Here is a 25,116-nt window from a genome sequence, read left to right as displayed (position 1 = left end):
CCCCTTCCCTCTTTCCCTCCTCCCTGGCCCAGTGCCCTGTTCCTCCCTCCCTGTCCTGTGTTCCTCCTCCCCTCCTAACCCAACCAACCCTTAGTCCAAGGTCGCTGTGGTCCCAGCCCCACCCCCACACTGTCCCAGCCTTTCCCTGGCTCTGAGAGGCAGGCAGGAAGCTGGGGAGTCTCCTGTACGTCTGCTCCACATCCTACGGGATGCCAGCCTGTCCCCTTCAGTGTCCAGTGTCCTGGGTGACCAGCGTCACCTGCAAAGATCAGAGGGGGACCTGGAGGAGGCCAACGTGACAGGATGCCAGGGCCCTTCTCACTCTGACATCTTCAAACTTTTTTTTTTTTTCTTTTCTTGAGACAGAGACTTGCTCTGTCGCCCAGGCTGGAGTGCAGTGGTGTGATCTCAACTTACTGCAACCTCTGCCTCCTGAGTTCAAGCGATTCTCCTGCCTTAGCCTCCCGAGTAGCTGGGATTATAGGTGCCCGCCACCACACCTGGCTAATTTTTGTACTTTTAGTAGAGACTGGGTTTCACCATGTTGGCCAGGCTGGTCTTGAACTCCTGACCTCAGCTTCCCAAAGTGCTGGGATTACAGGTGTGAGCCACTGTGCCCAGCTCAAACTTCTTTTTAGCTGACGACCCTGTGAACCGAATAGACTCTTAGAAGTTCAGGATGTAAAATAAAAGAAGTCTTTTACCATCTCCATTTCACTCACGGGGAAACTATGGTCCAGAAAGGCCAAGCGGCTTGCGCCGGGTCACGTGGTGGGCATGCAGAGCCGGGGCTGTCTGACCGTCTGGCCTGTGCTCCGCCTCCCTCAGACCCACTCTCTCTACAGTACAACAAGCACCTGTTCGTGCACATTGGCCAGTCCAGCCCAAGCTACAGCGACCCCTACCTCGAAGCCGTGGACATCCGCCAAATCTATGACAAATTCCCGGAGAAAAAGGGTGGACTCAAGGAGCTCTTTGAACGGGGACCCTCCAATGCCTTTTTTCTCGTGAAGTTCTGGGTAAGCCTGTGATAAACTCTTCCTTCCTACCACCAGGGCGTCCGTGGTAGTGAGAATGGGGTGAGAGTACCCAGAGCGTGCCCTTGCCACAGTAGAAACTTGGGGAGGTGGCACCAATGAGAAGGGGAGAGCAAGCCCAGCATGGCTATGGGGTGGTCAGAGCTGAGCTGAGGAACAAGGCGTTGATCCCAGAGAGCTGGCCTAGTCGAATGAAGCCTTGTCTCGTGGGTGGTGATGGCAGCTAACCCCGGCAAGACGTGGAGCCCTCAGGAGGTGAAGTTCCAGAAAAAGACAAAGGGGACCCTACGGGGATGAGTGAAGACATGATGAGGAGCGCCCTCGTCACCCAGGTCTTTGAATGACAAGTCCTGCATGGGTTTCCGGGCCTGGAGCTCGTCCTTCAGTGCTCATGTCCAAGGCATGTTGGGCTGAACAGAGCTTGGAGAAGGGGAGGGAAGTGTTGGATGGGCGAGGCCACCCCAGAAGAAACACCCACCCAACTTCTCAGATAGCTCAGCCCATAGACTTGGCCTCTGCGGCCCTCCCACCTCACTCCTGGGCAGGTGTTTTGTGGGTAGAACCCCCTCCATAGAAACGTCTTGTCTGAGGCCCAGAGGTACAGTAGCTGCCCTGGGAGCTTAGCTTCCTGCGGGCCCAGTATGTGCAGAAAAGGGGTGCGAGGAGAGAGTCAGACAGATAAGTGCTAATGAAGCCAGCAGTGAGGAAGGACAGGAAATCAGGCTCTGACTGAGGGTTGGAATATTCTCAGGACATGGACTGAGGTTTTGGTGGCTCTGCCCGCATCCCTCTTCCCCACTCCCCTTCAGCTCTCTGCACGCTCTTTTTTTTTTTTTTTTTTGAGACGGAGTCTCGCTCTGTCGCCCAGGCTGGAGTGCAGTGGCGCGATCTCGGCTCACTGCAAGCTCCGCCTCCTGGGTTCACCGCATTCTCCTGCCTCAGCCTCCCCAGTAGCTGGGACTACAGGCGCCTGCCACCACGCCCGGCTAATTTTGTTTTGTATTTTTTAGTAGAGACAGGGTTTCACAATGTTAGCCAGGATGGCCTCGATCTCCTGACTTCGTGATCCGCCCGCCTCGGCCTCCCAAAGTGCTGGGATTACAGGCGCGAGCCACCACGCCCGGCCTTACACGTTCTTTTCAATGCCTCTTGTGCAGAGATTCTTACCATTTATTTGCTCCCAGGCCATTTTCCTAATCTGAAAGCTTTATTTTTCCTAGAAAGAGGCGTAGTCACACCAAAGTTTACATACACGTTCGGATGGCTTTGCCAGCTCCCAGTGAGCAGCCCCCAGCCTGGCTCTCACCCACAGCTGAACGTGGGGGCAGGCTGTCTCCAGAAGGGACAAGTGTTGGAACTGAGACCTATGGCCTCTGACCTTCAAGACACTTAGCGTTTGCGCTCAACTAGCAGGATGGAAGTTGGACCCCAGCCTGAGGGATGGGCATATCTGTTGGCAGAGATGGGCAAGGCTGTTGCAGCCTAGGAGTGCATGAGTAGTAAAGGCAGAAGGAAGTGAGCTCTGGAGTGAAGTTGAAGCCGTAGGTAAAGGTATGGAAGAGGGAATAAGAGGAGACAACTGGGAAAGTGAATTACGTTCTGGAAGGTCTTGATCATGCTAAAGTTTGAGTTTTAACCTGTTTTGGAATGAAAAATAAGTAATATTTTATTTTACTTGGTCTTCTTTTTAAATCAATGCATGTTTATGGTTAAAATGTTAATTAATACCAGGAGGCTTATTTAACAAAAAAGAATGAAGGGCCAGGCGCGGTGGCTCATGCCTGTAATCCCAGCACTTTGGGAGGCTGAGGCGGGCAGATCCCAAGGCCAGGAGTTCGAGACCAGCTTGACCAACATGGTGAAACCCCATCTCTACTTTAAAAAAAGAAAAAAATTAGCCAGGCGTGGTGGCACACGCCTGTAATCCCAGCTACTCAGGAGGCTGAGGCAGGAGAATCATTTGAACCTGGGAGGCAGAGGTTGCAGTGAGCCGAGATCATGCCACTGCACTCCAGCCTGGGCAACAGAGCGAGACTCTGTCTCAAAAAAAAAAGAATGGAAAGCATCATATTCTTGTCCTACTCCTCCCCACACCCAACTCCCAATCCCCAAAGGTAGTCATTGCAAATTTCAGCTGTTTATTTTGGGCTTTATCTCTTTAGTTCTAAGTAATATGCTTATATTGCTATATCTCGATGCCCGGATTAAGACATTTTATTTTCATTCCACTTTTCCACCTTATCATCCCAATGTAATAATATCCAATAAGTTATTTAATTTAGCAAAAGTCATAAAACGTTCACATGTTTTGACAATGTAGATTGATCACCAAAGAGCCAAGAACGGGCTGGGTGTGGCAGTTCATCCCTGTGATCCCAGCACTTTGGGAACCCAATGTGGGCAGATTACTTGAGTTCAAGACCAGCCTGGGCAACATGATGAAACCCCGTCTCTACAAAAGATACAAAAAGTAGCTGGGGGTGGTAGCATGCGCCTGTGGTCTCAGCTACTTGGGAGGCTGAGGTAGGAGGATTGCTTGAGCCTGGGAGGCAGAGGTTGCAGTGAGCCAAAATCGCACCATTGCATTCCAGCCGGGTGACAGAGTTAAGACCCTGCCTCAAAACAAAACAAAACAAAACAAAACAAAAAGAGTCAAGAAGGGTATTATGATTACATTTTTACCTCTTGTACACCTTTTTTTTTCCTGAAAATAAATGGCTATTGCATATTTTTTAATAAGCCTGTTCTTAAAATTTTACAGATTGCTCCATCAAAACCACCATACAAAATTAAATTTTTTTCCCCAAATATTCAGAACTATTAGATAATTTATCCATTTCTCCTTTCTCCTGGAGATCTTCCTCCTGGCTGCCTCTGTTCTGCTCCAGTTTGAACGTGTTATTCTTTTTTTTTTTTTTTTTTGAGCCAGAGTCTCGTTCTGTTGCCCAGGCTGGAGTGCAGTGGTGCGATCTCGGCTCACTGCAACCTCCACCTCCCGGGTTCAAGCACATTCTCCTGCCTCAGCCTCCCAAGTAGCTGGGATTACAGGCACCCGCCATCCTGCCTGGCTAATTTTTGTCTTTTTGTAGAGACAGGGTTTCACCATGTTGGCCAGGCTGGTCTTGAACTCCTTACCTCAGGTGATCTGCCCACCTCGGCCTCCGAGTACTGGGATTACAGGTGTGAGCCACCACACCCAACCCGAACGTGTTCTTCTCTAGGCTTGCCCTACAGTTGTCATCCTGAGCCTCCCCTATATTGAATGTACACTTTCCTAGCTCTTGCATTTCTCTCTTTATTGGTGTAACCCCTTCATTTTGTGGGAACACATCCTCTAGTACCTTCTAAGAAAAGATGCACGGTACATAAATGACCTTGCTTCAAAATGTCTTTTGAAAAGACATTTCAAAAATGACTTTGAAATGTCATTATTTTTATTATATCCTTATACTTGACCGATTGGTGTTGGTAGTCTGGGTAAAGAATCTAGATCATACATCATTTTCCCTAGAAAATGATGGCTATTTTTTTTGAGACAGGGTCTTTGTTTGTTTTGAGATGGAGTCTCGCTCTGTTGCCCAGGCTGGAGTGCAGCGATGTAATCTTGGCTTACTGCAACCCCCGCCTCCCAGGTTCAAGCACTTCTCATGCCTCACCCTTGCAAGTAGCTGGGATTACAGGCGTTTGCCACCAGGCCTGGCTAATTTTTGTATTTTTAAGAGAGATGGGATTTTTCAGTGTTGGCCAGGCTGGTCTTGAACTCCTGGTCTCGAGTGATCCGCCCACCTCAGCCTTCCAAAGTGCTGGGATTACAGGTATGAGCTACCGCGCCTGGCCTAGAAATGGTTTTCAAGGATCATTTTTTAATGCGTTTGTCATTATCTTCTGACATAAATAGTCTGCTAGCATTCTAATTCCCTATCCTTTATTATGTAACTTGTTTTTTGTTTTTTGGGTTTTTTTTTTTTTTTCCCCTCTGGAAGTTGTAATATTTCTTCTTTCTCCCTAATGTTCAGTTTCACACTGGTGAGCTTTGGGATATGTGTTGTTTTACTTCCCAGTGCTGAGCTGGGTACTTGGTGGTCACTTTTCACTGTGAGATTAGTCTTTCAGTTTTGGGAAATTTACTCGTATTATTTCTTTGATAATTTCTTTCCCTCTGTTTTCTGTTTTCTTTTCCAGGAATCTCTGTTATGATGTTGGAACCCTCTATGATGTTTACCATTTCTTTATTTTCCTGGACTTATCCTCTACAATTTTTACCATTTATTTTCCAATTTACTTTCTTGGTCTGTTTTCTTAGAGATTTCCTTAATTTTGTCTTCTAACCCTTTTCTGAATTAGTTAAGGTTGTATCCAAGTGCGTATCACACAAACCCCAAAGAAACAGTGGCATAAATAGTTTTTCTTTCACATCAAGGAAAGCTAGAGGTAAAGACTGTCCAGGGCTGGCCCAGCACTCCTGACATCATGAGGGACCTGGCTTCTGTCTGTCTGCTGTCCTCAGTGTATGACTTCTGTACTCAGGGTCTTGACGGCTGGAGTTCTAGCCACTGTATCCATCTTCCAAGCATCAAAAGAAGCCAGTTTAGCTCCCTGCAAGGGGCCTGCCCGGAAGTCCCACACAACATATAATTAGTTGTATGGTTGCATCTTGCTGTAAGGAACCAGGGAAAGGTACTTTTTTAGTTGGGTAAGTTGCCGTTCTGGATAAAATCAGAGCTCTAATACTGTAGAAGAAGCTGCATCCATCCTTTTATGCGTGTATCTGAGTTCAGTTGGTGACATTTTGTTTTTTCTGGGTAGTTTATGAAGTGTGCATCCTGCAGTTCAGGGTGAATTGGATTAATGGAATACAGCAGCAGCTCTGCCACACCTTCTGTTGAATATTTAATTTTGGCTCTGACATTTTCATTTTCCAGAGCTCCTTCTTGTTCTGTGATGGCATCAAGATGTTTGATGGATGTAGTTTTTCTCTTCTTTTTCTTAAAGGTATGAAGTGAGCGTTATTTCTTAAGTTTTCTCCTGCTCTTAACCCTCCCCCACCCACGCCCAGACTGTCTTGCTGTGTTGCCCAGGCTGGAATGCAGTGTGGTGTGATCCCGGCTCACTGCAACCTCTGCCTCCCTGTTCGAGCGATTCTCCTGCCTCAGCCTCCCGAGTAGCTGGGATTACAGGCGCCGCCACCACGCCCGGCTAATTTTTGTATTTTTAGTAGAGGGAGGGGTTTCACTATGTTGGCCAGGCTGGTCTCGAGCTCCTGACCTCAAATGATTCTCCCGCCTTGGCCTCCCAAAGTGCTGGGATTTACAGGCGTGAGCCACCATGCCCAGCCTCCTGCTCCTTTCTTTGTCTTTGTTTCGTTTTAATTTCTTTTTTCTGTCTGTTTTGGTCCTCGTCTTTCCAGCTGGAGGGTTTTCTTCAGTGTCTTTAGTTCTTAGCTGCCTGTCTGTATTTTTTTAACAGCTTTCTTGCAATGTAATTGCCTTACCATACAACTCACATGCTTAAAACATACAGGCCAGGCACAGTGGCTCGCGCCTTAATCCCAGCAGTTCGGGAGGCCAAAGCAGGCAGATTGCTTGAGCTCAGGAGTTTGAGACCAGCCTTGGCATATGGCAAAAACCTGGCTCTACAAAAATAATACAAAAATTAGTCAGGCGTGATGGCATGTGCCAGTAACCCCAGCACTTTGGGAGGACAAGGCGGGTGGATTGCTTGAGTCCACGAGTTGGGGACCAGCTTGGCCAACATGGCAAAACCCTGTCTCTCCCAAAAATACCAAAATTAGTCGGGCATGGTGGTGCGTGCCTGTAATCCAAGCTACTCGGGAGGCTGAGGTGGGAAGATCGCTTGAGCCTGTGAGGCGGAGGTTGCAGTAAGCAGAGATCACGCCACTTGCACTGCAACCTGGGCAACAGAGCAAGATCCTGTCTCAAAAAATAAAATATACAATTCAGAGTTTTTAAGTATATTCACAAAGTTGTGTAACCTTCACCACAATCAATTTTAGAACATTTTCGTCATCCCCAAAATAAGCCCTGTTCCCTTTAGCTGTCACTCCCCACTCCCACCCCCCAGCCCTGTGCAATAATCTACTTTCTGTCTTTGAAGCTTTGCCTGTTCTGGACATTGTATATTAATGGGTTTATACGGGATGTGGTCTTTTGTGACTGTCTTCTTTAACTTGGCATAATGTTTTCAAGGTTCAATCACGTTTTAGCATGCACGTTCCTTTTCATGGCCAAATACTTCCTTCTGTATGGATAAGCCCACATGCTTTATCCATTCATCCGTTGATGGGCATTTGGGTGACTTCCTCCTCTTGGCTATTATGAGCAGTGCTACTGTGAACATTACGTGCAGGTGTTTGTGTGGACATTCATTTTCATTTGCACCTGCTTACGTGTGGAATTACTGGGTCACGGCAACTCTGTTTAACTTCTTGAGGCACTCCCAAGCATCTTCCGAAGTGGCTGCACCAATTTTATTCCCACCTGCAGGGTATGAAGATCCTGTTCTCTCCACATCCTCAGCAACACTTGATATTCTCTGTAGCCATCCTAGTGAACGTGCAGTGGTATCTCGTTGTGGTTTTTATTTGCATTTCCCTGATGACTGACGATGGTGAGCATCTTTTCATGTGCTTACTGGCCGTTTGTAGATCTTTTTTGTAGAAATGCCAATTCAGAAATTCGGATCCATTGCCCTTTTTCTTTTTTTTTTCTTTTTGAGACAGAGTCTTGCTCTGTCACCCAGGCTGGAGTACAGTGGCGTGATTTTGGCTCACTGCAACCTCCGCCTCCCAGGTTCAACCAAAAATTCTTGTACCTCAGCCTCCTGAGTAGCTGGAATTACAGGCACGCACCACCATGCCCAGCTCATTTTTGTATTTTTGGTAGAGACAGAGTTTTGCCATGTTGCCCAGGCTGGTCTTGAACTCCTGAGCTCAAGTGATTCACCTACCTCAACCTCCCAAAGTGCTGGGATTACAGGCGAGAGCCACTGTGCCCAACCCCATTGCCCATTTTTATAATAAATTGGGTTTTTTAAATTACTGAATTATGAGTTCTTGGTTCTGGATGAAAGTTCCTTATCAGTTCTATGATTTGTAATTATTTCCCATTCTGTTGAGTATCTTTTCACATTCTTTTTCTTTTTTCAGAGACAAGGTCTTGCTGCGTCTTCCAGGCTGGAGTGCAGTGGCATGATTATTGCTCACTGCAGCCTTGAACTTGGGCTCAAGTGATCCTCCTGCCTCAACCTCTTGAGTAGCTGGGACTAGAGGCGTGTGCTACCATGCCTGGCCAATTTTTTTTTTTTTTTTTTGGAGACGGAGTCTCGCTCTGTCACCCAGGCTGGAGTACAGTGGCCGGATCTCAGCTCACTGCAAGCTCCGCCTCCCGGGTTTACGCCATTCTCCTGCCTCAGCCTCCCGAGTAGCTGGGACTACAGGCGCCCGCCACCTCACCCGGCTAGTTTTTTGTATTTTTTAGTAGAGACGGGGTTTCACCGTGTTAGCCAGGATGGTCTCGATCTCCTGACCTTGTGATCCGCACGTCTCGGCCTCCCAAAGTGCTGGGATTACAGGCTTGAGCCACCGCGCCCGGCCTTGCACATTTTTAAAAGTTCCTTGCCATTATCCTTCTAGCTGGGTCTCTGGAAGGGAAAAAAATTAACTTGTGTGGTCTGTCTCCCACCTTGAGCCAGGTGTCCAGGATGATGGGTGTCGCCTGTGTGCCACTTTGAAGGGGTCGGCAGTCGCTGTTTGGAGTGCTGGACTGAGAAGGCTCTGGCAGGGAGGAGTGCTGGGTGGACGGTCACGGCCACGTGGCGTAGCCAGGGAAATATTTGTCAGCCCTTCTCCTTAAGTGGTGAGGAGTCATTTAAGGTTTTTGAATAGAGCAGGACGTGGCCATAGTTGTGCTTAGTTGGATAACTCCGGCACTCAGACTGGAAGCAGGTGTGAGGCTCCTGCAGTGGAGACCAGGCAAGAGGCAGGCGCCTCCTAAGGACCTCAGCCGGAGAGGCTGGCTTCAGGGTGTGGCGCGGGAGGCAGGATACTGTCCACTTTTTCTCAGGAGGCGCTTAAATCATCTCCCAGTCTCCCTTCCAGCCCTGGATGTGGGAATTGGAACCTGTACAGCCGGCAGTGGCGACTCCCAGCCGTGCTGAGTCTAAGGGGGCCTCCAGCCCCTGGAGGAGCCTCCACCCTTGCTTGATCACTCGCCCCCCTGGCCTGTCCAGGCTCAGCCCTGACTCAGGGGAAGGAGCTTAGGTGAGCTGATCTGTGGCTCTTTCCTGGCGTGGCTCAGGACCCTGGGGGTACAGTTAGGGTCAGAGGGGAGACCCAGTTGGCAGTGGCAGGAAGCACTCTTGGGACCACTGCCTTGGAGCGGCAGATGGCGTGTCCGGGACCCTCTCGCCTTTAGCTGTTGGTAATATTCTCTGTTCTTCTAGCCACCCTCCAGGCGAGGACCATCCTAGGTCTCTTGTTTCACAAGTAGGGGAAACTGAGGCATGGAATAAGCCAGGGCCTGGTGACCCCTGTCCTGTGGGCACTCCTGTTGGGTACATGCCGTGAGACAGCTGGGCCCAGACAGACTGGGAGAGATGACAGTCGCGCTCTGCTCACCATGTTACATAGAGTAACATGTCCGTCCTCACCACAGCAAGACTGTGGGTAACCTCCCCGCAAGGGGGAAACTGAGGTACAGACAGGTGAAATCACCTGCCAAAGGTTGCCCAGTTTGTAGTACCCGACCCATACCAGACCATGGATCCATACCGGAGCAGCCTGACCCCAGGGTGTGTGCTTGGAGCCACCACACTGAACAGTCTTCCTTGCAAAGTCCCTGGCTGCCCTCCATGCAGCGTCCTGGAGCTTCTCCCGCTCCCACTGGAGAAGGCTCTGAATTGTCTAAAACAGATCCCCAGCCCCTGAGGAACAGCAGGCAGTGGTAGCGTGGGGAGAGCAGAGTTAGCTCCGTGCAGTCAGTGTAGAGCCAGGCACTTGGACTTCTTGTGTCTTCTCGACCTCAGATATCCCTTCCAGAAAAGAGGGCAGTGGCCTTGCATGGAGACTAAGGTTGCCAGGGACGAAGGAGGACCTAGCAGGTACTTTTCCAAACTTGGTGGTGGCCCGTGTCCTCTCTTCCCTTCTGACTCTTAGGGGAGTTTGGAGGTGGGGGTTGATGGGAGAAGAGAGAGTTGGGATAGCCAAGGATATGGGATTCAGCGGGTTCCCTTGTGGACTGTGTGTTCCGGCCATGTGCTGTGCGGACCCAGCGCGGGCCTCAGCTCCCAGGAGCTCGCACTCTGGATGGGAGGATCCAGCGTGAGTCTCAGAGTCCTGGGGTAGGAGCCACTGGACAGGGGAGTGTGGGGTGCCTACCAGCAAGGCCCTCCTGGCATGTCATGGCAGGGCACGGTGGGCAGCAGTTGGCCCAGCTGGGGTAGAGTCTCAGTTTTACCACTTGAAAACTGTGTCCTAGGCAAATATTGGCTCCTGTGCCTCTGCTTCTTTGTGTGAATAGTCAGCAGTTTCATCTTGGGGACCTGCCAGGGGCTGTGTCGCTGAAGACCCCGTGTGTGTGGCCGGCTGGTACTGAGTCGGGGGCGGTGGCCTACCCTTGCCCCACCCCTTGCCTGAGCCCTCTGAGTGCCAGCGGCCTGGGCGGGGTGAGGATGGGTGAAATCAGAGACGAGGGAGCGCCAGAGGCCAGGGCACCTTGGCGGTCATCTGCTCCCTCCTCCGCATGTGTGGGGCGGGCAGAGGCACCAGAGGAAGACACATATGTGGCGGGGAAAGGTAAATACTCGTGTTTGCCGACAGCGAGACTTCGCGTCAATCGTGGGTCCCCACGGGCTGCTTCGGCTCCCCCAGCGTCAGCGTCAGAAGCTCCTGTCTTCTGCTCCCTGGTCTGGCCCCGCCTTCCCCCACCGTCAGCTGGTGTGAACTTGGCCACACACAATTAGGAAGGAAAACTCCTCAGGCAAGGAAACGGTGTCGCCTCTCCCGGAGCCTTTCTTTTCCTGCCTGGCTGTTTGCTCAGTCCTGGCTCCCAGGCCCTGAGTGTGCGCGCTGGAGAGGCAATCAGAACCCCTTGGAGTGGGAGGAGGACTTGTCCGTCCCCAGTCCCGCCTCCTTGCCTGTGCCCTGAGTTACTGCTCTTACTGCGGGCGCTGTGGTGGTAATTCATAGACTCTCGGACTGCTGGGACACATTTCCAGCTGTAAGTGGCATCTGCCAGCCTGAAGGCCTGAGGCTGCTGGGGCTGTGCACTGTCTGATGAGTGCCACAGGGCCTGGAGCAAGGGACTGGTGCAATGAAGCCCCTTCCTCCCCAAAAGCCCTGCAAGTCCAGCAGAGGCCACCTGTCCCTGAGGCCGGGGAGACGGGGCCTTTGGTCACTGGTGACCATTAACGCCGCTCTGCACATTGGAAATGCCGGGCAGAGCCGGGCTGCACCGTGGAGGCAGCAGAGTACCCCAGGCCTTCCTCCCATCTCAGCCTGCTGTTCCCTTTCAGGCCCTGACATTTCTCCCAGGCACATACCAGCACATGACAATGAATCTGAGCCCCTCCAGGCCCCCACACCCGGGCTGCGGCTGTCTCTGCTCATCTGTCAGTCACCCGATCCCCCACACCTGTTCCAGGCACAGCCTGTGAGCTGCCCACCCGCACGCACAGCTATGAATAGGGTGGAGGGAGGGTTGCAAGGGGGCACTCACGGGGCAGGGGACGGGGGCAGCTCCCATTTTTCCTTAGGCCGAGAAGCATAGCTTGTTTTGGGAAGGTGCTCAGTGTGGGGAGATATGAGGGTGGACAGGAGATGTCAGGAGTATAGCTGCAAGAGAAGGGGTGGGGCTGTAATTAGAAGGATCCAGGCACTGAGAGAGTCGAGGTGCTCTGGGGCGGGTCATCCGCGTGGCCGGCTGGTGTGTTCCGGGTCTGTGCAGTGTGACCACGAGTTCTGGGGCTGATTGTGGGATCTCTCTTTCTCCCCCGACCCCCCGCGCAACCCCAGCACCTGTATTCTGTTTGCTCCCAATTAGAAATTCCGTGAAGCAGAAACAGTGTCTCAGCCTCTCCGGGCCCCCCTGCCTCTAGCAGTGCTGGCCTGGGCTGGATAAACGGGCACCCGAGCAATGGGAAGAGCCAGGGAACGCGAGCTGATGACAGGAGTGTATTTGAGATGGGGGTGGAGCTGGGGTGCAAACTCAGGGTGAGCAGGACAGGGGAGGTTCCTGCTTGTGACTGAGGGACCTTGCTCTTCTCACTGGTGCCACCCGGAGGTGAGAGGGTGAACAGCTGCCTGCAACCTTGATTGACGGCACTGGGAGAGCTTAGTTCTTGCCTCCAGCATCCTGTCTGCAAGGGGACAAGGACGTCTGGACAGATGATGACAGACAGGGTAGTGGAGGGGGATGTGCCAAATGCTCCTGGGGGCTGGGGGCAGCTGCTGCCTCTGTGTGTCTGGAAGAGCTGGGAGGTGTGGGTGCCAGTCCTTCCCAGCTTGGCACATGGGTTCTTCTAAGGTGCCATATGAATAAGCTTTTTTTTTTTTTTTAATAGTTATGTAGTTGCCCAGGCTCAGTGGCCCATTCCTGTAATCCCCCCCACTTTGGGAAGCGGAGGCAGGAGGATCGCTTGAGCCCAGGAGTTTGAGACCAGCCTGGGCAACATGGCGAAGCCTAATCCCTATGTTCTAAAATGATTTTATTTGAAAAATAGTTATAGGCCCGATGTGGTGGCTCATGCCTGTAATCCCAACACTTTGGGAGGCCGAGGCAGGTGGATCACTTGAGGCCAGGAGTTCGTGACCAGCCTGGCCAACACAGTGAAATCCCATCTCCATTAAAAAAAAAAAAAAAAAAAAAAAACTAGCTGAGTGTGGTGCTGGGTACCTGTAATCGCAGCTACTCGGGAGGCTGAGGCAGAAGAATCACTTGAACCCAGGAGGCAAAAGTTGCAGTGAGCTGAGATTGCGCCACCACACTCCAGCCCAGGTGACAGCGAGATTCCGTCTCAAAAAATAAAAATTAAAAAAAGTTATATAGTTATTTTCATCTATGTGAGAAAGAATAGAATCCTTGATTTCATGGACTTGTTGCTTAGAAAGGAGTTAGGGAATAAAAGTGAGTTGATTTAAAAGAATCAGGATGTGTAGTGGATGACACATGAATGTGGCATTGATCAGAGGGGCCATGCGTGGCTGAAGTCTGAGGGTCACCAACATTGATGCCTGGCCTCACCTCGTGGTGTTCCCTACCATGTCCAGTGCGTCCTTCCCAGGCAGCTGGGCCTCCTGCCAGCGGCATTTCAGGCATGGTTCACATTTCTGCCCTGTACTTCTAGCTGCAGCATGTCCTGAGGACACAAACTATCCCCCAGCCCCTTTTTAGAAACAGTCTGACAAACTCAGTCTCCTAGGAGGAGCAGGTGACTTAGAGAAAACAGGAGACAGGCCAGGTGCAGTGGCTCACACCTGTCATCTCAACACTTTGGGAGGCCAAGGTGAGAGGATCACTTGAGGTCAAGAGTTTGAGACCAGCCTTGGCAATAGCGAGACTCTGCCTCTACAAAAAATTTAAAAAATTAGCCAGGTGTGGTGGCACATGCCTATAGTCCCAGCTACTCAGGAGGCTGAGGTGGGAAGACTGCTTGAATCCAAGAGCTCAAGGCTGCAGTGAGCCGTGATCATACCACTGCACTCCAGCCTGAGTGATGGAGCACAATTCTGTCTTTAACCAAAAAAAAAAAAAGAAGAAGAAGAAAATAGAAACCCGAAAGCCCAGGTTCTGGTCCCATTTGCCTTACATTTGCCTGTAAGACCTTGGGCCAGTCACGGCCACAGTTAAATCTCATCTGGCAGAGGCCTCAGCCACCTCTGCCGTGCCCCCTGGGCACCCTGCCTGCCATGTGTCATCCCCTCCCTCCCAGCATCACAGATGGAGACAGAGTGGGGAGACTGAGGCCGGCCCAGGGCTGGTAGTGGAGGGCGTTTAGGGTAAGCATTGCTCTCTGTTTCAGAGGATGAGCATTGACTCGAATGCTCTTTTTCCCTAATGGCCTCATCCAAGCCGAGGCAGATGCACCGAACCATATGCCATTCTGTTTCAGCATGAAAACAGCCTTTTTTTCCTCATCATAAACATAATCCACCCTCATTCTGCTCCGTAGCCTGCTTTCCCACTCAGTGTGTTTGTAGTCATCCATGATAATACATGCAGGTCCTTCTCAGCGTTTTTGGTGGCTACATAATGTTTCTATTGTGCTGTAGACAATCGACACCCCCCGCCAGTCTAGAGAAAGGTCCTGCTCTGGGAAAACTTCTCGCCAAAGGAGAGAAAAATAATGATTGAGTGTCCCCTCATGGCCAGTAGTAGGATTGCTTGGTGCCTGGCTCTGAATCTGGCCAAAACCTTCCTGGGGTTCTAGGGATCCCCTCATCTTTGCACAGAAGAATCCCTGGTGTCAGAAGCTTGACCAAGGCCCGAAGCTCTACTGCACTCCTAGGGCTGTGATCTGGGTGAAGCTTGCAGTGATTTCAGACGGGGGGTGTGGGTGGGAGGACTGGCCGCCCCTGGGAATAAGCCTTTTGTAATGTGCCTGTGCATTGTTTCTGAGTCTTCACTTGTTCTCTTAGCACCCTTGGCTCAGATGTTTGATGTGGGGCTGAAGTTCTGGGCATGGGGTCCCCTCAGAGGCGTAGGGCTTCAGGAATACAATTCCTGCCTCAGAGTCCCCAGAGCTTGTCTGTGTGGTGCCTTCTTTTCTTCGCGGTGGCACTCTGCTGGTTTGGGACAAGTCTTGGGGTTGGAGCCTGAAGACCTGGGATCTCTCACTTACCAGCTGGGTGGTGGTGGGCAAGGCTAACAGTCAGGACCCGTCATGGATAAAACCGAGGCTGTGATTTTGGGTGTGAGATCGGCACAGAGTCTTACTCTGCCTTTTCTAGAAGAGAAGTTTCAGATCAGCCCGACATTCAGCAGGAGGCCCTCTGGGCTCTGCTTTTATCAGGGGAAGGAAGAGCAGCCTGTTTGAGGCAAGGTGAGAAGCTGACCTAGAGGACCAGTGACTGGGCCTGTGAAGGGCCTTGTGAGCCAGGCCAGGGACCAAGACTCCTGTCCCTTGTGGCTAAATGGCTCAATGAGATGGTGCAGTGACGTCTTCTTTTTTTTTTTTTGAGACGGAGTCTCGCTCTGTCGCCCAGGCTGGAGTGCAGTGGCCGGATCTCAGCTCACTGCAAGCTCCGCCTCCCGGGTTCACGCCATTCTCCGGCCTCAGCCTCCCGAGTAGCTGGGACTACAGGCGCTGCCACCTCGCCCGGCTATTTTTTGTATTTCTTAGTAGAGACGGGGTTTCACCGTGTTAGCCAGGATGGTCTCGATCTCCTGACCTCGTGATCCGCCCATCTCGGCCTCCCAAAGTGCTGGGATTACAGGCTTGAGCCACCGCGCCCGGCCTGACGTCTTCTGAAGAGACTCCCAGGGCCGTTAAGAGAATGAACCAAAGGGAGGGACAGCTGGTGCCAGGGAGATTGCGCTGGAGGCTGAAGCAGAGATGTCAAAAGATCCAAGGTGGCAGGACCCCGCAATGCCTAGAGGGGCAAGAAGCCAGCCCCAGAGCCGTTTCTGAGGGAGTATCGATCAGGTCTCCGGCGAGACAAGAGCATGAGATAGGAGCACCCTTCACCCCTTCCACCCTCCGCCCTGCCGGTCTCCTGCCCTGGTTTTCTGTTCTCATGCTTCCTGCACTATCAGAATTCACTCTGGAACGATTCTGATAGATGCATTCAAACTAAAATAGAGCTGTCTGATAGAGATTCAAACCTTTGCAGTTTAACAAGAACAAAGTCTTAAACTATGAAACTTGAAGTCTTAAAGATGGAATCTGGGGCTCCCACCTGCTGGGTGTGTTAGTATCTGGGCAGGCAGCAGTGGCCTGAAACTATGTGGGTCCCAGTGTCCTCTTTTCCCATGATTTAGGCAACACGACCTGATTTTGTACCAGGCAGAGATGTAGAGGATGGTGGAGGCTTTCCAGCGTCCTACTGTCTACCCTCAGTCTGATTTCTTCCCAGCTCTAGAGCCGGGACCGGGACCCTGAGGTCTCCCTGATGCTCCCGTCTGACACGGCACCTGCTGACCCTCCCTCGGCTTCCCCCTGTCTCCCTCCAGGCAGACCTCAACACCAACATCGAGGATGAAGGCAGCTCCTTCTATGGGGTCTCCAGCCAGTATGAGAGCCCCGAGAACATGATTATCACCTGCTCCACCAAGGTCTGCTCTTTCGGCAAGCAGGTGGTGGAGAAAGTTGAGGTAGGAGGCCACCCTGGTGGGTGAGGGGCGCTCCCCAGAGCCATTGCTGCCCGTTCAGGATCTTCCAAGCACGTCCTTACAGGCGCCCCCGGTCCTCTCCAAGATCAGAGCCGCAGCACAGGCAGGGCCCTGGGGCATCTACCTAGTCTAGCCCTCTGGCTTCACAGTAGAGGCCCAGAGAGAGCAGAGGCCTCCCCCGACCGCCCGCACGTGGTCACACCGCTCACTAGTGCAGAAGCAGGCCTGGGTGCCTAGGATCTCTGTCCGCTGCTCACTTTGCTCCATGAATGCCTAAAACTCCCTGATTTTCTACTTGTGGGTGACCTGAAGACCCCGCTCTAGTGGACGTTACAGAAAAGTCAGGCCTGCCTTTTAGGCGGTGGTTTCTCCCACTCGGCTAAACCCCCGGCCAAGGGCAGTGCAGGACAGTGGTGAGGAGCACACATTCAGGGGGATCCCCCACCCAGCCACCCTGCTTTCCGATGGGTGTTTGGGGGGTTGTGATAAAATCCTCCGTTTATCTCTAAACAAGGGCCAAGTTGTCTTCACTGTCCGTGACACAGTCTCCTGCAGCACCCTGTGTTCTGGGCCCGCTGCACAGTGGCAGTGACAAGGAGCTGGGACTGAAGGCCTCCGACCCGAAACACCTGTGCACTCTGAGAGTCCGGGACCCTGTGCCGCCCACACACTTGTTAAACCAGACCCCCTCGCCATGCAGGCCGGTCTGCATCCCTCTCCTCACCCTGTCCCCAGCTTGGTCTGAATTCATGAAGTCCTAGTCTCACAGCCTATCAGTTATTGATAACCTTCCTCATGCCAAATGCAGCCAGATGCCAGGCCAACATCAGGGAAGAGAGATTCCTTCCCCCAGTGCTTCTCCACCTGGCTGCACCCTACAGTCTCCTGGGAGCTTTGGAAACACACCAGTGCCTGAAACCCGTTCAGCACCCCTCAATCTCTAGGGTAGAGTCCAGGCATTATTGGTTTTTAAAAAGTGCCTCCAATTATTTATTTCTAATTAATTTTGTAAAACTTTTGAGATAATTGTGGATCCACTTGGGATCATAATCCCATGTGCCCTTTACCCAGTTCTTGCCCTGGCAATGTCTTGTATAACTAAAGTATAAAGGGGACACCCAGGAAATTGACATTGATGCAGTCCACCAAGCTGGTTCAGATCTCACCAGCTTTATACGCGCTCCTTTGTGCACGTGCATGGGTGCGTGTAGATATGGAGACTTGCATGATCACCACCAGACTCCCGGGGGTCCCTGTGTATCCCCCGTGGTGTCCTCACGTACAGCCAGGATTGAGAGGCTCCTTCCCACTGCTCCTGTGTCTCCTTAAGCTCCCCTCCTGCCATCCCCGGTTCCTGCTGGTCACCCGTGGAGGAAGGAGGTCTTGTTTAATGTCCACCAACCTAACAGGGTGACTTTTTGTGTGTGTGTGTGTGAGACAGTCTTACTCTGTCGCCCCGGCTGGAATGCAGTGGTGTGATCTCAGCTCACTGCCACCTCCGCCTCCCAGGTTTAAGCGATTCTCCTGCCTCAGCCTCCAGAGTAGCTGGGATTACCGGCGCGTGCCACCGTGCCTGGCTAATTTTTGTATTTTAATAGTAACAGGGTTTCACCATGTTGGCCAGGCTGGTCTTGAACTCCTGACCTCAGGTGATCCGCCTGTCTTGGCCTCTCAAAGTGTTGGGATTGCAGGCGTGAGCCACGGCCCCTGGCTGGGGGTGACTCTTTTCTTAAGGGCCCCTAGGCCTCCTGCCTTTCCTTCCCATGGAGTTGGGTCTGGGTCCTGGGGCTTCCCATGGAGTTGGGTCTGGGCCGAAGGTGGTCAGAATGGGATTCTAAGCACCTGCTGTCCCTGGGCCCTGCAGACAGAGTATGCTCGCTATGAGAATGGACACTACTCTTACCGCATCCACCGGTCCCCGCTCTGTGAGTACATGATCAACTTCATCCACAAGCTGAAGCATCTCCCCGAGAAGTACATGATGAACAGCGTGCTGGAGAACTTCACCATCCTGCAGGTGTGCCGCGGGTGTGGCTGGAGTCTGTATGTGGGTAGCAGCGAGGGCGTGCCCTCATCTGGGGCCTTATTCACCCTTGTCTTTTTCTCTCCCACAGGTGGTCACCAACAGAGACACACAGGAGACCTTGCTGTGCATCGCCTATGTCTTCGAGGTGTCAGCCAGTGAGCATGGGGCTCAGCACCATATCTACAGGCTGGTGAAAGAATGAGAGACTCGGGGAGCAGGGAGGGGGGAAGAGACGTGTGTGCAGGAAACAGGGACGTGGGGAGGGGACCTGCAGGGGCAGCCCCTGAAGTGCCGAGAGAGCTGAGAGGAGCAGTTGTGACTCTACCCAGGAACAAACTGTGCCTGAACCTGCAGTGCCCAACCCCAAATAAACCCAAGATGCTGTGTCTTTTCAGAGGACCTGGTCTGGCTGTGTGAGCCTCGGGAGGGACTGGGGGAGCAATGGGGCCATCTGGGAGGCAGGCCGGAAGCAGTGCTCAGAGACGCACCCCGGGCATTTCTGAAGCCAGCACCCCAATGGACTCAGCCAGGAACATCACCAGACCCTGGAACCGAAGATGTGACGGTCCCCGTGCTGCCTCTCAAGCCCCTGCACTGTGGCGGTGGCCACGCCGGGAGGTCCGAGGAATGCATGGGCTATGCACCCGCAGCCATGTGCACCCCTGCTGCACTCGCAGGACAGTTCACACAGAGAGGCCCCGTCCCTGGGGGGGCGGGTTTTAGGTGTGGAGGTGACAGTTGTTGGACGGGGACACCGTCAGAACTCTCTGGATAGTTTCCGTCCATCTCAGTGGATGCGGATGCCATGACTATCTTCCATGACCACGCTGGGGGCGCTGGTTTCAGATCGAAGGAGCCTGAGGTGGGGAGGGCAGGAGGCTGGGAGGGCAGGAGGCAGCGGGGCTGAGGAGCCTGGACTTAGATACACAGCTGAAGGGGTTCCTGGGTTTATTTCTCCTGAGAACTGGCGTGGGCTCAGAGTTTTGCCAGTCCTGGCTTCGGTCCTAGTATTCTAAGCTGCCTGACCTTGGGCATTTGTCAACCTGTCTGAACCTTAGTCCCCTTTCCTCTCTGTAGAGTGGGAAGATACGAAGTCCGGGAAGTGCCTGGTGCAAGGTGCACTAAATACACCTAACAATGAGCTCCTCCCTCCCTCCCTCCCTGCCACGGGGAGGCCGGAATCCGGCTCCTTGCTGCCACCTAGTGGCTCTTTGGGGTCATCTTCCTTCATAGGAACCACAGATCAGTAGCCTAGAGTGGAAAGGGAAGGAAGATTCAACCTAGGGGTGTTAATGTTTATCGTGTGTCCAGCGCTCGGGGAGATATGGCATGGGACTACGTAAGTAAGTAAGACAGCATCGAAGAGGTGTCATGGAGTGTGGTTAGGAGCAAGGGCTCTGGAGTCAGACTAGCTGAGTGACCTTGGGGCAAGTTACTTCATTTCACTGTGCCTCAGTTTCCCCATCTGTAAAATTTGTATAACAGTAACCTACCTCGCGTATCTACAGTGCCTAGCATAGTACCCCACACATTTCACTAAATATACATCGTTATTAATCATAGGAGCTTGCAGTCTCACTAAGTCAGGCTGGAAAACTATTAAGTGATCCTCAAAGCCACTGGCGCTCAGAGACGGGAGAGATTAAGGTGCAGGAGATTCAGGGAAGGGTAGTGTTTGAGGGGAGCTGCCCTTAAGGGGTGGGCAGCCTCTAGGGAAGCAGATGGAGGGAAGTTGGCAGCATCCCAGATTTGGGGAAGAGGCCAGCAGCCTAGTCTCCCGCTCCTCCATGGCCCAGCCCCCACTGTCTTACCACAGAACAGCTTTAACCAAACCTCTCCGGGCATCAGGACCACCGCTACACCTCTTGCCAGGCTGCAGAGCTGCGCAGTCTGGAGGCCCAGCTCTCATCAGAAGCTGGGGCGTGGGCTCTTGGGGAACCTGGGGTTGGAGGAGCCCCTGAGCAGGTGCGTGTATGTCCCCGCATGGGTTTGTGTTTGTGTAAGGCTCTCCTGCCCTCACCACCAGGCACCAGCACAGCCTTTGCCTTCACTCTCGCCCCTCCCCTGTCCCTGGGGGATTGAATATGGGAAGCTGGGGTTGGCCGTCCTTCTAGCTTGACTGGCAGCACCAGCGCTGTGGTGGAAGGATGTGTTGTGCCAGCAGCCTCTTGGCCACAGGACAAATGCACATTTAAAGAGATAACCTTTTTGTGTCCTGTTTGGGGAAGAGGTCAGTGCAGATGTTTTTGGGTCCAGGTGTTGGCTGTGAGTTTTCCTTCCCTCTATGAACTGACCTCAGCAGCCTAGTGGACAGTCACCTCCTTACAGGTGTAAAATCCAAGCCGGTCAACCATAGCAGGTGGCAGACTTAGCTGCCTTCCCCGTGGTGTGGTGCAGACCATGACCCTTGAGACAAATAGGTGAGCTGGCCCCACCTCGCCTGCAGCGTCCTCTGAGGCTCCCTGCTGCCTCCCCACTAGCCACCCTGAGTCACCTACTTCCCAGCACCCCCGGCCAGTAGTGCTCATCCCATCTTCCATCTGCCATCTGTCGCTCATTCTTCCAGAGCCAAAGAGGAATCCCCTCTTCTTGTGCAGAAGGCTTAGTCATGCCTGCCCTTGTGTGTCACAGGCATTCCATTTACGCCTTGTTAGAACCCCTGTCACATGCTTGGTACCTGAACACAGGTGCCTCTGTCGTCTCTTCTCATCCTCACCCAATGGGTACTGTGCTAGCCCCATTTTACCGATGAGGCAAATGTGGCACGGAGAGCTCCGCTAACTTGCTTGGACGATTCGTGCATCTGTTCATTCACTTAGCAAATACTTATTGAACTTCTGCTTTGTGCTAGGTACTGGGGATGTGTCAGTGGGAATGTGTCAGGGAGGAAGACGACAGACAGGCTCCTTGGGAAGCAAAGAGGAAGCAGGTGAGGAGACAGGCGGGCGTGGTGAGGCTGTGCAGGTGCTGAGGTCGAGTCACTGGGGGAGGCCTCTCGCAGGTGGTGGGGCTTGAGCTGATTCTGAAGGGCAGGAAGAGCCAGCCCTGGGGGGCCGGGGGAACAGTATTCCAAGCGGAGGGAACAGCAGGTGCTGGGGGCAGGGAGGTGACAGATGTGTCCAGGCACAGAGAAGAGGCCACTGTGTCCAGAATACAGAGTGAACGGAGAGAGGAGGGACCAGCGCATTCCAGGTGGGGAAAGGCAGCAGGCGGCCCGGTGGTGCCCCCTCTCTTGGTGAGGGCTTCGGACTTTACCCAGTGTGGTGGGAAGTCCTGGACGTGTGTTAAGCAAGGGAGTCTTTTTGATTGGATTTTCTAGAAAACAGCAGTAGGCTGCTCTGGACCTCAGAGAGGCATGTGTGTGTGTTTCAGTTTCTTCCCACAAAACTCAGCTCTGCGCAGTGAGACCTCATTGCCTGGTTCCATTTGATGAGGGAGCGAATGTGCATGGCAGGCGGTCATGTCAATGGGGCCTGTGAGGCAAAGAAGGGTCCCTGAGCCCTGTGGGGATAGAGACTCCTCCACCATTCTGACATGATCCGAGTTAGGCAGCACTGTCCAGGTGGAAATGGGGACGGGAGATGGACCGTCTCTCTCAGTGGGTCCAGGCACGAGCCAGCAGACTGTTTCCCATTGGCCCCCGTCTTTCAGAGCAGGATGATCTTTCTAACAGAGAAACCCACGCAGGAGTTTGGGGGGTGTGTGTGTGTGGTTCTTCCCTTTCAGAACGGAAGCCAGTGGGGTGTGGAGCGAGGGGCTGGCATGGTTGGCCTCGCCCAGCTCCTGTACCATGTGTGTGCTTAGAGCGTGCACCTGCTCCCTCCGCTGGGCTGAGACTCAGAGGACACCAGGCAGGTGGTGGGGGGTAGGAGGGCCGTGGCTGTGTTGGGTGGGGCCGCATCAGGTGTGTGGCACAGAGGGGGAAGGCGAGGTGGAATGGCAGTGTGCTCCACCCAGTGGTCCCTGTGTTTGACCTCTTCATACACTCCCTGTTGTATTAGCTCTCAGAATGAAAACGAGACACTTTTCCCCAATCTATGTACGTTGTTCTTAAGGATGTACACTTGGCTGGGTACAGTGGCTCACACCTGTAATCCCAGCACTTTGGGAAGCCAAGGTGGGCGGATCACCCGAGGTCAGTTCAAGACCAACCTGGCCAACATGGTGAAACCCCATCTCTACTAAAAATACAAAAACCGCCTGGGTGTGGTGGTGGGCACCTGTAATCCCAGCTACTAGGGAGACTGAAGCAGGAGAATGGCTTGAACCCAGGAGATAGAGGTTGCAGTGAGCCGAAACCGTGCCACTGCACTCCAGCCTGGGCAACAAGAACGAAACTCCGTCTCCAAAAAGAACTTAAAGTTAAGCCAGGCCAGTGATCAAATTGACCTCTTACGAGTCATGTGATCTTGGACGAGCACCCCCTTGGGAACTTCATAATCTCATTTGTGAAATGAGAATAAAGTCTCCGACCTGGGGTTGCTGTCAGGAGGAGGAAAGGTCATGGCGTGTGAAGGAGCAGGGCCGCCCCTCACTCATGGCGTGCGCTCAGGGAATGTGAAATGTGGGCGTGTAAAAATGTCTCCTGACTGCCCTTCCCACCCCTAAAACACACGCACATCACGCATACTTATTTTTAGAGGAAAAAAAGCTCTAATGTCCCTCAAAGAAGGTAAGTAGAAGACCTCGAGTCTTGGTTTAGCGAGAACTGCCCAGTGCAAGTTTTATATCTTCACCCTGGTGTCAGGAAAGGGGAGGGAGTGTTCTAAATTGGGGAGATAACTTTGTGACCCATTAAGGGGAGAAAGAGGCCCCAAGGGATAGTCTAGAAAGGAAAGACAGGCCGGGTGCGGTGGCTCACACCTGTAATCCCAGCACTTTGGGAGGCTGAGGCGGGAGGATCACTTGAGCCCAGCCCGGGCAACATGGCGAAACCCCATCTCTACAAAAAACAGAACAATCAGCAGGGCTCTTGTAGTCCCAGCGACTTGGGAGGCTGAGGTGGGAGGATCACTTGAGCGCGGGAGGTCAGGGATGCAGTGAGCTGAGATTGCATCACTGCGCTCCAGCCTGGACAACAGAGCGGGACCCTATCTCAAAAAAAATAAAAGCCAGGCACGGTGGCTCAAGCCTGTAATCCCAGCACTTTGGGAGGCCAAGACGGGCGAATCACGAGGTCAGGAGGTCGAGACCATCCTGGCTAACACGATGAAACCCCGTCTCTACTAAAAAAAATACAAAAAACTAGCCAGGCGTGGTGGCGGGCGCCGGTAGTCCCAGCTACTCGGGAGGCTGAGGCAGGAGAATGGCGTAAACCCGGGAGGCGGAGCTTGCAGTGAGCTGAGATCCGGCCACTGCACTCCAGCCTGGGCAACAGAGCGAGACTCCGTCTCAAAAAAAATGAAAATAAAAATAAATAAAATAAAATAAAAGAAAGGGAGGGCAGCAAATGGAGGACTAAAATACTCTAAGAAAGCGTCAGGAAGTCTGACTTTCATTCAGCTTCCTGAGAAATGGCAGGGAGAGGTGGACAGGTGCCTTCATAGAAGGCGGGAGCCCCACTGGTAGAAATGGCTGGGTCTTCTTAAGCTCATGGATGTCTAATACTCAACTTTCAGTTTTTTGTATTTTTGCTATGTAAAGCCCCTTCATCTCCAAATCTTCAGTAAAGTTTGCTACATACACAAAGGCCTTTGTGTGCATGATCTTTTTCTTGGAAATGACAGGTGCACACCTGTCCACAGAGCGCAGAGGTGGAAGCAGCAGGTCGCGGTCACCGAGGCCGTCATAGCCTGAAGCGAGGCAGTGGAAGCGGGCACTCAGCCGTGCAAGCTGCCCAGCCTCCCACCCAACCCCCCATCTCAGAGAATGAAAAGCACTCGGGGACGCCTCCAAGCCTGGGGTCAGGTTCAGGCCAGTATCACTGGGTTCCCTGGGAACAAGTGTCTCCATGGCCATGTGGTTATATCAGTCCTTTACTGTCCCCAAGCGAGGTTCCAGGAGTTCTGTCACCAGGTTCTGTGAGCACTGCACCTGTAGGAGGAACAATAATGGACCCAGGACCCACTGGATTTGAAGAGTGGCCAAAGGGAGAGGTTCGGGCAGGGGCCGGCAAGATGTGATCCACAGCTTGGCATCCTAGGAACTTGAGTCTAGCACTTGGCTCAGGAATAAGCAAGCTTACTTACTAGCAGCCCACATGACTGACTTGCTAGCCAACATCAGAACAGCGTGATTGATAACGCCCAAGTGCCGCTTCATTAATTCACATGGAACAGCACCGCTCCCAGCACATGCGAGTGCTTCTCTCTGCCTGTCAGCACATTCCTTCCTCCATGGAGCACCAGATCGCTTGCATACGGTAGCTGGTGCCAGTGCTTACGCAGGGAGTTGCACGACCTTAAAGGATTGCAGGGGCCGGGCGCGGTGGCTCAAGCCTGTAATCCCAGCACTTTGGGAGGCCGAGGCGGGCGGATCACAAGGTCAGGAGATCGAGACCACAGTGAAACCCCGTCTCTACTAAAAATACAAAAAATTAGCCGGGCGCGGTGGCGGGCGCCTGTAGTCCCAGCTACTCAGGAGGCTGAGGCAGGAGAATGGCGGGAACCCGGGAGGCGGAGCTTGCAGTGAGCCGAGATCGCGCCACTGCACTCCAGCCTGGGCAACAGCGTGAGACTCCGTCTCAAAAAAAAAAAAAAAAAAAAAAAAA

General features: G+C 52.7%; 1 protein-coding gene across 2 annotated transcripts in view; it reads left to right on the top strand.

Moving 5' to 3' along the window:
• LOC105484130 (TEA domain transcription factor 4) overlaps positions 1-24,816 on the top strand; it is a 92,669-nt gene extending 67,853 nt beyond the window's left edge. For both annotated transcript variants that reach the window (XM_071072367.1, XM_071072366.1), the window contains 4 exons: positions 846-1,019; positions 16,223-16,363; positions 18,246-18,398; positions 18,496-24,816. In XM_071072367.1, the coding sequence (XP_070928468.1) occupies positions 846-1,019; positions 16,223-16,363; positions 18,246-18,398; positions 18,496-18,609 (582 nt within the window). In that variant the 3' untranslated portion in view covers positions 18,610-24,816. The remainder of the gene's footprint in view (positions 1-845; positions 1,020-16,222; positions 16,364-18,245; positions 18,399-18,495) is intronic.
• The last annotated feature ends 300 nt before the right edge of the window (positions 24,817-25,116 follow it).

This window comes from Macaca nemestrina, chromosome 10 (genome assembly GCF_043159975.1).
Source record: "Macaca nemestrina isolate mMacNem1 chromosome 10, mMacNem.hap1, whole genome shotgun sequence".
NCBI classification, from domain to species: domain Eukaryota; kingdom Metazoa; phylum Chordata; class Mammalia; order Primates; family Cercopithecidae; genus Macaca; species Macaca nemestrina.
This window is presented reverse-complemented; position numbering and strand designations above follow the sequence as displayed.